Below are 12,706 nucleotides of genomic sequence, written 5' to 3'. Positions count from 1 at the left end.
CAAAGCTTTTGCCAATATTTCTCTCTGTAACTGAATAACCCTGTGAGGTATTCAGAGATGTATTCAGAATTTGCTACTGCTTAATAATAATAAACCCTCATACTTGCTGCACGTATTTTCCCGCATTGGGTTTTTCCGGGGACTATTGTCCAAAAATAACGGTGTCCTATGTGTTTGTATTTCCTTGCTCAATTTCTATGTTTCAGAATCATCTTTAATTTGGTGTAGGCTGCTTCAGTAATTTACTTCAATGTTTCAAGAAGAAATCTGAAATAAGTTTGTAATGTAATATACAATCTAGGTGAAGTAGATTCAGCTGGTTGCAGTAGGATTCTTGAGATTGTTAGATCTAGGAATTTTCACACCCCCTTGCTTGCCAAAGGAGGTGGGAGTGCAACTTGGGATATGTTTCCCCATGGTACCCTTTTGGGGAAACTCAGGGCAATTCAATGGGGAATTGTAACCACCGCTCCCACATTTACCCAGTTTCATCGGCCTGCCAGGGTAAACATGAGACGAAGAATTACTATGACATGACCCGACCTCCAAGCTTCAGTTATGAAAGTGGGGCTGACAACTGATGACAAACTGACAACTCACCTCATCCCTCAGGCTACAGGACACTCGGGGGCCTAAGAACCACCCCAAGTGACCAAACCCTGAACTGGGGTTGCATTTCACACTTTAATCCCCAACCGCACGCATGACAAGGCCTCCATGCAGTTATAGGCCTCCAACTACACACACAAGCCTGCTTGGGTGCAATTGTGACCCAAATTGTCCAGTTTAGAGGGTGCAATCTCGAGATTGGAGCCTAGATTCCAGGTCAACCTCCAAACTACTGCTTAGAACTTCCTGAAACTTCTCAGAATCAATAATGACATGACAACGATGCTAAACATACACTTTTGAAGGTAGGACTTGACCTAGACTGCTAGAACATAACAAACATTCCGTCAAACATGTAAGCTACTATCTGATCATAAAAGTCTGAGATTCATTTGAGAATCACCGAGAAGACCCTATGCCCTCTCCACATTGCTGCAACAACACTTATTAGTCCATAGATTCATCAACTAATCAATAGCTAAACCATTCATGACAAGAGCCATAGAAGATACACATCATATGAACAACATATAACCCGAAAATAACCAACATATTAACCATAACAACTCAACCATAATGTCGCCAACATAATTGCTCCAAATATACATGAATCAAGGTAGATAAATAACTCTTATTAATATATGAAAATGCTAACAAAGTCTGGGACTTCCACGTACCACCCGACCATAGATTGGGTTGAACCAAATCTCTCTTTCAACCAGTCACCCTTGCGCCATATTCCAAGCATGAATGTGGGATCTCATGGAATAAACCAAACAAAACCAAACCAGGGCTTCCAGAGGCCAAACCACCTCAACCCTCAATCAATGATTCCACCTCACGGTCAGACATCACTAAGACCATCCAAATTGGTCTCTACCCAAGCTGTCCAGGGCTCCAAGAACTAGTAACTCAACCCATTGCCTTCGAGGGCTCTAGAGCGTTTGTCCAAACTGGCTCCAGGACTAGTAACTCAACCCACCAAGGGCTCTAGAGCATTTGTCCAACCTAGGCTCCAGGGCTAGTGACTCAACCCAAGCTGTTCTAGGGCTTCCAGAGCGTTTGTTCCAATCCACAATCATAAGGGATTATGAACACCAACCAAAAAAAATCAAGTGGTTATGACCTCATTCGATCTCACTCAAAATCCAACAGACTTATCAGTTTTTCAGGATTTGGGATTGGGGGGATTGCAATGTTTCCGTTGGATTTTGTCATGTACTAGGGTATGGAACTCCTCTATCATGACCCTACTAAAAATGTATCCATAACTTAAACAAAATCTTGACTTGACATGCTATGTTTTTTCTATCTTATGTTAATGCTTAGAGGGTGATATTAATCACAATGATCCCAGATAGACAATGTGTTTGATGATATGTAGGTATTTGTTGTAGCATGTTTTTGTTGGATGCTAGAGGCCATCTAGAGTTTGTTTGTTGATGTATTTTCGGTTTAGAGATGGATTGCGCTCGATGCTATTTTGGTTATGTGCACCCTTACATGCTATATATAAATGTGAACTTGTAATTTGTGGACTTGTGGTTGATGAAGATTATAACTACTAGATGATTGATGTTATATGGTTTAATCCATGTTTTTATGTTTTTTTTTTTTTTGTTGACATATATGTATCAAAATTTATAAAAATATATATTATATAAAATTCGCTTCCGATTTGCTCCTGACCTAAAAGCTTTTGAAAATTGTCGCTCCCAATTCCCGCTTCCAATCCCCGCTTCCAAGCAGCCTTGGTTTGGAAACATAATAATATTCCCTTGCTTGAGTATTCTCTAAGCTTGGACATCCCTTACCACTCTTGTTGGCAACCAAGTAGGGCTTAATTCAAGAGATTGAAGCAGATTCTCGTATCCTTCCTTTGGTCCAAGTTTGGTGGTGAGTGAGGACTTCCTATGGCTCATTGGGACATTTGTGCTATGCCAAAAGATGAAGGTTGTCTATACTTATCAATGGGGCAACCTAGGGTCATATTGTGGCTGCGATATGGATACTCAGGTCCCTTGATGGATCTAACCCTTCACAGATTCTCTTGCATCATTGGTTGTAGTCTGTTCAACATCTACTTTTTATTTGAGGCCTCTTTGGACTTCGTGATATTATCTCACCTTCTTAGCTTTTTAAGGTGTATGGTTTTGTCATTTGGCAGATCTTAGAGAATTTTGGAAGCGTGGAGGTTTTTCGTTCCTTTGGTTGGGAGGAACTTCTCTAGGTATCATGTGGGATGGGATTTGGTGTGGTGACCTATTTGGAGCTGGATGAATGAAGGGAAGTGTAATTCTAGGTTTCCTGAGTTTTGGGCTCGCGTTTGCTTCCTCCTAAGGATTACTATAAGTTGATTATTGACGTGCATGGGTCATTTTGTAAAGATTGGGGATGGATGGATCATTCAATAGTATGATTCAAAGAAGTTTTACTCTCTTTTTCATTGAAAACACCATTCATCTCTTGTCCTGAATTCTGGATGGATGTCCTTCGACCCTTAGGCTAGATGGATTTTCCAATTGCAGTGTTTGGTCACATTGATTGAGCTACAAGCTCTAGGACTTTGCTTGGTTAGTGGTAGGGTTACTTGGGAGTGGGAGCGAAAATGGGTGCGTGAGCGACATTTTCAAAAGCTCCCAGTTTGGGAGCGAATCCCAAAGTGTTTTTTTATATAATATATATATTATTTTATATTTTGATACATACATGTCAACAAAAACATGTAGAATGATGAATTAGATATAAAAAACATAAAAAAACATAGATTGAACCATATAACAACAATCATCTAGAAGTTATAATCTTCATCAACCACGTCCACAAGTTAGTAACATACAACATATTGGGTCTCATGAATCATGATTCATCAATCTTAAAGTTTCAACTTCAAGCTTTCAAAATTGAAAATTCAATATATGACATTTATCATCATTGATCACCAAAGTTGTACTTGTAAGCTAAGTTTAACCATTACAACAAATAATATCTAACATGAAATGAAATGTTATAAAATTAAATGAAATGAAACAACTTTCTCGATGCATCATATTCATAATTCATTAACAATGAGTTATAATTGCCAACTTCAAACTTCAAACTTAAATTGTCATATATTGTTTACAAAAATATCATAATAAATATGAAAGAGTCAACAATTATAAAAACTACTAGAAACTAGAAAAGACAAGTAAATCTATCATCTACATCTTTGTCTTGCACCGCGAATAATGTCTAATTTCTGAGCAAGTCAGGGTGGTCTTCTAGGAGTCTCCTCTTGCACAGACCCATGATTAGAACCAGAAGGCACATGCCCTCCACGCGAGGATGTACATGGAGGCGGCGACAACAAAGGAACAAGACTCGGAACTCGAGCACTGCTACTGGATGGTGGGGGTGGCATGGTTGTTTCTTCATCTTCCTCTCTCATAAGTTCTGCTTCCAGTTCTTCAAGATGTATAGTGCCATCCTCCAAATTATCATCTTCTGGGTGGTTTTCCTAAATTTTATATGTTGGATCCTCATAACCCCGATCACAGTGATGACTCAACAACCTCAAGTTGTAGTGCACATAAACCAAGCTTTCTGCCCAGTTTTCATTGAGTTTGTTTCTTCTCACATTATGTATGACGCTGTAGGTGCTGCAACACCTCTCTGTAGAAGAAGTATTTACAACCTGTGAGAGAACTTTTTTTGCCAATTTTGGCAAAAGTCCCTGGCGACCATATGCTTCCCAGTTCCCACCATGTGAGAGTATCAAATCTGTCTCTATCTTCCATTGCATGGAAGGAACCAAACAAACCAGTGTAATTGAAGTATCTGCCTAATTCAAGGCGCAGATTAGCACATTCCCCCTGTCAGGTATCAACTTGTCTAATGCTTGCAAATATCCTGTAGATAGCTCTTCATCTATATGGGGTTTGACCCTAACCCCACCCCCTGGTGTAGGTTGGCCCAACCAAGATATAGTATTTTGGCGTAAGGATATACGCCAAGGCATGTAGTGGAACATTAAGTTTATCCCACCGTGTACACACACAACTGTGAATCATTGTATACAAGTTGGGATCATCTTTTTGAACAATATCTTTTATTTGCCCCAACATGGTATCCATCTGCTCATACACCTCCCCAATCATTGGTTTATCTGTATCTGCAAACCGAATCATGTGATAAATGGGCTTGGTGAATTTCAATACTTGCCTCACACGTGCCCAAAACTGACCTTGAAAAGCGGTCTCCTCCACATGTTCAAGACCTTGCCTGTCAGCGACATTTGTAGCCCTTTCCTTTAATGCCTGCCAATGTGGACTTGATACCATGCTAGTTGATGACTCTCTTACCTTCAAAAGGTGCCTGAAGGTGAGGTAATAGCTACCAAATCTAGTCTTCGCAATCTTCAACAACTCCAATCTTGAGTGACTACGGAAAAGGCCATGGGTATTGCTATGATTTGTAATAAATTTTATCATTTCTCTGCCTCTCTTCTACAAATCACCAACCCATTTGTATTGTTGGTTTTTGTTCTTAATAATATCATGCATCAAAAGGTTCATCGTGTGAACCAAACACCTAGACCAAAATATGTTGGGGTATTTATCCTCAATAATTGCTCCCGCTGCCTTACAATTAGGAGCATTGTCAGTGATGACTTGGATGACATTGTATGGCCCAATACGGTCAATTGTTTCAAGTAATGGTTCTGCATGGTTCTGCAATGTTGATGCCAGTCTTGAATTTGTCTGAGTAATCATATGCTGAAAGAAATATGGCACCACTAACAGACACAACAAGAACACTTATCAATGGCTTTCCTTTTACATTTGTCCATCCATCAGATACAATGGACACCCCATGCTCAGTGTAAGAATTTGTCATTCTACTCAAAGAATGTGATATTTTTGCTTTTGTTCATGATCAAGTCCAACGGTTCTAGCCTTGTCATACCCAGGGCTTTTGTATCCTTTAGGGGCATCATTTATGGCAGAAACCATTTCATGCCAATAAGGTGAGCGAAGAATATTGAATGGTATCCCACATGCGTAGAGAAACTTGTAAACATTTGAATTCACATCATTCCTACACCCTTAATCAAGGAAATATGATATGGTTCTATGCCTTAAAGAGATGTTTGGTGACCCTGTGCCTCCATATCCACTGCCATGGGAGGATGCCGAAGGAGTTCTTTGTGCATGTGATTGTGAGCTTGGTTCAAAGAAAGCCTTTGATTTTTTAGATTTGTATTGGACTTCCTCCTCTTCCCTTATGTATTTGGCTCTATCTGCTACTGACACACTTGTACAAGTTTTGATTCCTATTTGTTTATCTCCATCCCATGGCCTTTTCCCGCAGAGGTGCTTTCTGGCACGGGTGTTTGAACTTGTGTAATTATTGTTGCAATGGAGGCAATGAAATTTACTAATTTAGTGGTTCCACCCCCTTTCCCTGCTTCATGCCTATTAACATATTTCCACAATGGGGTTTGGCCTTGTTTAGTTTTTTGAGCTGACTCATGTTCACTCTCCTCCAGCGCCTCCTCACCAAGGTACTCCTCTCCGAGGTTTTCATCAAATCCACTATAACCCACTTCTTCATCCCCTTTTTCATTTTCAACCCTCCTTTTTCTACTCTCCAACACCATAATAACCAAAAAAGGAACCAAGAAGAAGAAAATGCCAAGCAATATAACCATGATATTTGAAATTTGAAGTTTTGAATCTGCAAAAAAATGGAATGGGAAATAGAGAATTTTATTTATTTATTTATTTAGGAATGAACATAAAAAAAAATTGCTAGATTAGAGTGTAGATCCTACCTCTTTGGCCTCCAATCTCCCCTTGCAAGCTCTTGCAAGCTCTTCAATCTCCCCTTGGATGCCTCTCCTTGCTCCAAATTCTCTCTTGCTCTCTCTCACTCTCTCACACTTATAAATTTAGAATGAAATGAATAACGAGAGGGAGAGGGTTTATTTATTCCCCCCTCCTCTCCCCTTCCTCCCTTTTTTCCCTCCCCTCCCCTCCCATTCCTTCTCTCCACACCGCCGTTGCTTCTCCCTCCCACATGGGTGTCGCTCTCTGGCGGACGGGAGCGATTTTTCCAACCCGGGAGCGGTCAGGAGAGATTGGTCTAGTTGGAAAAATCGCTCCCGGAGCGACCGGAGCGACACTCCCTCCATTGCTCCCAAGAAAACCAGGGAGCGAATTTTTTAGGTCGGAAGTGTGCTCCTCCCCGGAGCATGGATTGGGAACGGGATCGGGGGGGGGGGGGGAGGCGCTTCCCCGCAACCCTGGTTAGTGGTTTACCAAGGGCTGCCCTCTAGAGCCCATCTTGTCAAAAGTGGGATGACAGATGGTGCATACCCTTGTTGCAGTCACTCAGAGACCTTCGAAGCATATTTTATTGGAGTGTAGTTTTGCTATATCATGCTGGTGGTTGGTGCAGGACCAACGTTATATGCTACTTCAAAGGACAACTTCATTGATGTGCAACTCTTCTTGGTGACTTGAGGTCTATGTTATCGTTCTACTTCTTGGACGTTTGGGACTGTCTTTGGATTATGACTTTATTTACAATCTGGAAGCTAAGATGTGAATATGTCTTCTCCAATGAGGTCAGTTCAGTCCAATCTTTATGTCACTCTTGGAAAGAAGTATGTATGCAATTGCCTGCCAAAGGCTACCTCTTGATTAACATGCCAAAAGGTTAGTATTTTAAAATTTAGCCTATTCTGAGTTTAACTCTGCCCTAGTTTCTGTTAGGGAGAGGATATGAGAATCCATTATATATACCCTTCTGTTTTCTGTTTTTATTTTTTCAGCTATCCTGTACATTTTTCTACCATAATGTAAGATGTATTTTGCAAAAAAATAAAATAAAAATAAAAACAGTTCAGCCAATACAAGTTAAAATCCCATCTCTGTTTAAATCTTCTGTCATAGGCATAAAATATCAGTTGACCTTTCACAAGGCCACGCTCCTTTAACAGGCAAGGATCATTCTAATTGTTGTAATTTTTTTGTCATCGCACCCACTAAAATCCTTCATAGGATCAGCATTCTTTCACAGGATTCACTGGATGGAAGATATTCAACATACCAACCCTGATGCCTTGTTGAAATATTCGATTGATGATATGCAGATCTGAACTCAAAAATCTAAAATATTTCTGAACACAAAAATCTTACTTGCACCAATCAAAACTTTTCTGTTTCAAAAACAAACCCAGTAAAATTCTGAATCGGGAATAAAGATATGACATATCTTAATTTGGGATCTAACTCATTAGTTGATCTGAGAAACACTTGCTGAAAAAAAACCTAGAATTCTATAGCAGCAATCGTTGAAACCTCTCATTAAATCAATATTAGAACAATGACAGATTTCCATTATTTTCATTGAGATTAAGGTTACATTTATAGGTGTCTCCACTAAGTGAATACGACAACCAAGTGGGATGCCACCTTGGTAATCTGGACACATAGGTCACACTGAGTTTACACATGCATAAAGTGATGATGACTAATCACTGGTCTAAAAATGGAAATTCCCGAATTTAGGGAATTCCTAAAAAATAGGAAATGATGCCAAATGAAGGAAATGGTATTGAGAACATATCGAGCAACAAACAAACAACATCTAAGGAAAAAGAATTGCAGTGCAGACGTAGAAGGTTTTAGTTTTAATTTACCTTCTAGTTCCCTTAGTTTAGAGTGTATAAGTCTTAATATTTTGTTTACCGGTTTTGCATTTTGTTTTCTTTGATTGTCTTTGAGCAGCTCTTATTTTGGTTGAGTTTCCTGTTCATATCTTCAACCGTATGGATGCTTGGTCACCTCCAGTCTCAGTTGCTTAGTTACCTCTATGCCACTGCAAGATGAAAGTGTTTTAGGTGGTTCTCGTCTGGTGTTTATCATTTTTCATTTCATTTTCTCTGTCTTGTATTGCTTGAGGAGCACTTGGTTGTTTTATTTTTATATTTTTAACGTAAGACTCAATAGCAACTTTTATCAATTATATTACAAACTCTGAGAATGGCAGTGTTGATCTAGTTTTAACTGAAAAGTAATTATGATCTAAGTCTGTCATTGTACATTTAGTCCTTTTGTTTTGAATAGAAAGTTAACAAAAACATCGCTTTAGTTTTGGTTGTCTGTTTGATTTTTACATTATAAGTGAGGCATATCTCTTTGGTTTTTATTTTTAATATGACTTTTCCATTATGAACGAGATATTCTTACATCGTTGGGCTCTTATTTTAATGAAGACTTTGGTAACTTGATTGATTTTGTCTTGTTCAAAAAAACATTTTCGTTCATGTTTAACACTTGGGATTTAATTGCCAATTAATTAAAAAAATCATTTTATGAGTTTTTTCCTGGGTTTTCCAACAGGTCCTGGTATTGCTGTTTCTTACCTCTGCTAGGGATCCTGGTATTGTTCCACGTGCTCCACATCCACCAGAGCCAGAAGATATACCTGAGGCTACAATTTTAGCAGAAGGTGGTGGACAGACCCCACGATTAAGATTTCCACGTACGAAAGATGTTGTGGTTAATGGAATCCTGGTGAAAATTAAGTACTGTGATACATGCATGATATATCGTCCCCCACGCTGCTCTCATTGTTCCATATGTGATAACTGTGTGGAGCGATTTGATCATCATTGCCCTTGGGTTGGGCAATGTATTGGAAAGGTATTCCAATTATTTACATTGTTTGCTGACTTTCAAATGTCATTGATTATGATTATGGCAGCATTATTTTGTACATAATGTTGGATTTTCTTCCCCGTTGTGTGGTAACTTATATCCCATTCAGAATTGAGCTGATAGAGTACCATGGCTCAAAGAAGGGTCTAAGTTATTTTTTTATGACAGCTATAATAAAATCATCGTGTTATCCTAGCTTCAGAACTGAGAACATAGCATATGTAAATTAATTTCTGATCAACAGATTCAGTCTCATATATGATCTATTCAAATCACTGGCACAAAAATTTCTGTTCCAGATGACAGTTCACTCAGAAATATGGGCACAAAAGTTTCAGTTCGACGGACAAGACTTGATTCAGCTGCATTTCATATGGTTGTCTTTGACATATATTTAAAAGTCAATAGATTAAGGTAGGTATCTGTGTTTGTCATTAAAAATGTGATTTAGAGAGATGTGGTACAAGGGCATGTAGTAGCACTATAGTAGTAGCGGAAATTGGACTCCCAACCTCGATTGTAACTTCATCCAAGTTAAATTAGAAGTGCACTCATAATAATTGCTGGAATTGCGCAGCTTAATGCAGAAATTCCAGATTGTGACATACGATACCTATGGTAAATAAATCATATAAATTCTTTTCTTTGATGGTATTCTGATGGCATAGCGCGTTATGGTTTCTATATGTATACTAGTCACACTGTACACATTCCTCAAGAATAAATCTTTTTCGTCTGGAAATACATCTTCATACTAAACGTATAAGGGTGAGTACTCACTGCTGTTGTATGAACTTAAAAACATATTATGGTAGTCATTTTGACTCTGCCTTCCATGGTAGTTTCTTTCAGGTTATATGTGTCTGTGGTGTAAAGGAATTCTTGTGATCTGAGTTATGGGAAACCAAAGCTGTATAACTTGGACTTGGAAACAACTCAGGAAACCAAAGAGAAACATTCAAATTGTCACCCAACAGAACTCAGCAAATATTTTGACAAATAATTAGGAACAATTCCGTTCTATGGCTTTAAAGTTTAGCCAATTGCCAATTTTATCCCAGATTGATGGCAAGCTTTTCAGTTTGTCTGGTTGACTGACTCCATGACATTGGTACAGTGGGTTTGTTCAGGTCAAGTCCATACAACTGACAACCTTTTAGAATTCATTTGAATCTTCATTGGGGTTACGTTGTGGTGTTTCCCCTCACTCACCCAATCATGATGGTCTGATAATTGTTGGGATCTGGGCTGGCCCCCAATTTGAAGATCAGGAGGATGATGTGTTGGGACCAAACCCAAGGGAAGCCAAAGCAAACAAGATTATTAAATAGATTTGCAATTTGGAGTCCAGTAAGTAAAGACAATGCTTGAGGGACTCGATTTGCAGGTCTTCCTCATCCACTGCCCTGTTAGTGATCATGATTCCAATTGCCTCCTGATGTCATTGTATGTGAAAACATGGCACAAGCGGGCGCTTGGGGGAGGATTGGGAGGGGGAAGTTCTGGAATTCTCCTGAGTGTAATAGGGTGCTGAAGGGCCCATTAGAGTAATAATGATGTACGTATGGTGGCCATTCAACGTAAAGTGGATAAGGTCCACTATGTTTATTATTATTAAATTTGTTAAATGGAGTTAGAGGAGGAAGGGTTCAGCTAAATTTAGAGGTGCACTAAATTTAGCAGGGGGACCCACAGGTGGGCCAAAGGTGCAGTTACACTTTATCTCATTATTTTGACTTAGGAAAATTTTAATTTTCCTATAGTCAAAAATTGAAGTGATCTCAGCCATCCATTGAGATCTAATCTCAGCCATTGTGGAGATGGTGGGCCCAAGTCGACTTCAAAGGAGGAAAAGGGCGCAGACTTGGCTCATTATGCACTAGACAACTTGTGTGTTCAGCTCAACAGAAGAAGGGTGTTCAGTTCAGTGCCTAGGGTTTTCAGTTCAACGCAACTAGGGCAAGAAAAAGAGGTCAAACAGCTTGAGAATTTTCAGCTAGCATTCATCTTCAACCAGGATGACATCAGCTGTGCAAAGGGGCCGTACTCAGGCTGTACGGACCTGTACGATTTCTGTACAGTGTGCAGACAGCCAGGCCGAGAGGAAGAGAAGGGCACGGATCAGTTTGTGTTGAGGCATTTTCTCAGTGAAGTGAAGTCTTCCCTCTTGTAATCTTTTTCTGACTATTTTGCTGAAGAATAATAAGAACACATAAGTTGGCAAGTTTTGCCCAGTTGGGGTTTCCTAGGTAAATTTCTGGTGTATTATTTTTATGGTGTGCTTGTGTCTTCAAGTTTGTTTTTCTGCTGCAATATTTAGTTAGGAAACTCAGTATATTTGATGAATGTTTTTGAAAGTTCAGGTTCAGCTCTTTCATTTCTGAAATTTCATTAAATTAGTTGTTGGGTTTTAAAAACTAACATGGTATCAGAGCTCAGCCTCTGATTGAAGACCAGAAAGTGTGTCTACTTGTTCAGGAGCAGGTTAAAAGTCACAGAGAAGGGGACAGTTTAGTTCAAGGGTTTCCCTAGTGTTTTTGGCAGTGTGACCTAAGGTTTTCTAGAAGTTGACTAGTGCTAGGGTTTCCTTGAAGCTGCTCCGTGCAAGGGTTTCTGAGCAGATTGAACTACAATATAGCATATTTGGGGCTGAGATTTGAGGACCGGTTGATGGCGCCTCAAACTTTTTTTCTTGGAGTGCGAGGATTTGTGTAGTGCTTGAGGAGCAAGGAATTTGGGAGTTTGTGGACAGTCCACCAGCCCAACTAGCGGACCCTCAACAGTTGCCCCAACACAATAATAAGGATGAAAAGGCCAAAAGAATTATCCTTGATGGAGTCAAGGATCACATCATACCTCACCTATCCAATAAGAAGACAACTAAGGCTATGTGGACAATCATCATAGGGATGTACCAGGGTTCAAGTGAGGCCAGGAAGCTGGTACTTAGAGACAAACCTAGAAACATCAGGATAGAAAAGTCTGATTCCGTAGTCTCATATCTCACTAGGTTTACCCAAGTGAGGGACGAGCTTGCTCGAGTTGGGGAGACAGTCTCGGATAGAGACCTACTCAGTTTTGCGTTGTTGGGTTTTCACAAGCCATGGGAAAACTTTACTAATGCTATCAATGGTAGAGAAAACCTACCGAGATGGGAGAGGTTGTGGAGTGATTGCGTCCAAGAGGATATCCAGAAGCAGGCCAATGCTGGGTCTCACGTAGAGACAGAGGAAGAGGAGAAATTGCCCTAGCTAGCAAAGGGGACAAGGCTAAGGGTGACAAAAGGCACAGGAGGGGTCGAGTCTAGCTCTAGAGGCGAGAAGAAGAAGAAAGATCTTAGCAAGATAAAATTCTTCCCTTGCGATTAGTTTGGACATTACTCAACTAAA

The 12,706-nt window shown here is 39.7% G+C and overlaps 1 protein-coding gene across 1 annotated transcript in view; it reads left to right on the top strand.

The window, feature by feature from the left end:
- LOC149204346 (protein S-acyltransferase 8-like) overlaps nucleotides 1–12,706 on the top strand; it is a 142,755-nt gene that overhangs the window by 46,895 nt on the left and 83,154 nt on the right. The window contains exon 4 of the mRNA XM_089394692.1: nucleotides 9,000–9,302. Within this exon, the coding sequence (XP_089250818.1) occupies nucleotides 9,000–9,302 (303 nt within the window). The remainder of the gene's footprint in view (nucleotides 1–8,999; nucleotides 9,303–12,706) is intronic.

This window comes from Pinus tabuliformis, chromosome 1_2 (assembly GCF_031772625.1).
Source record: "Pinus tabuliformis cultivar Carrire ecotype Pingquan chromosome 1_2, CPIR1, whole genome shotgun sequence".
In the NCBI taxonomy this organism is placed as follows: domain Eukaryota; kingdom Viridiplantae; phylum Streptophyta; class Pinopsida; order Pinales; family Pinaceae; genus Pinus; species Pinus tabuliformis.
The sequence above is the reverse complement of the archived record's forward strand: the minus strand, read 5'-3'. Positions and strand labels throughout refer to the sequence as shown.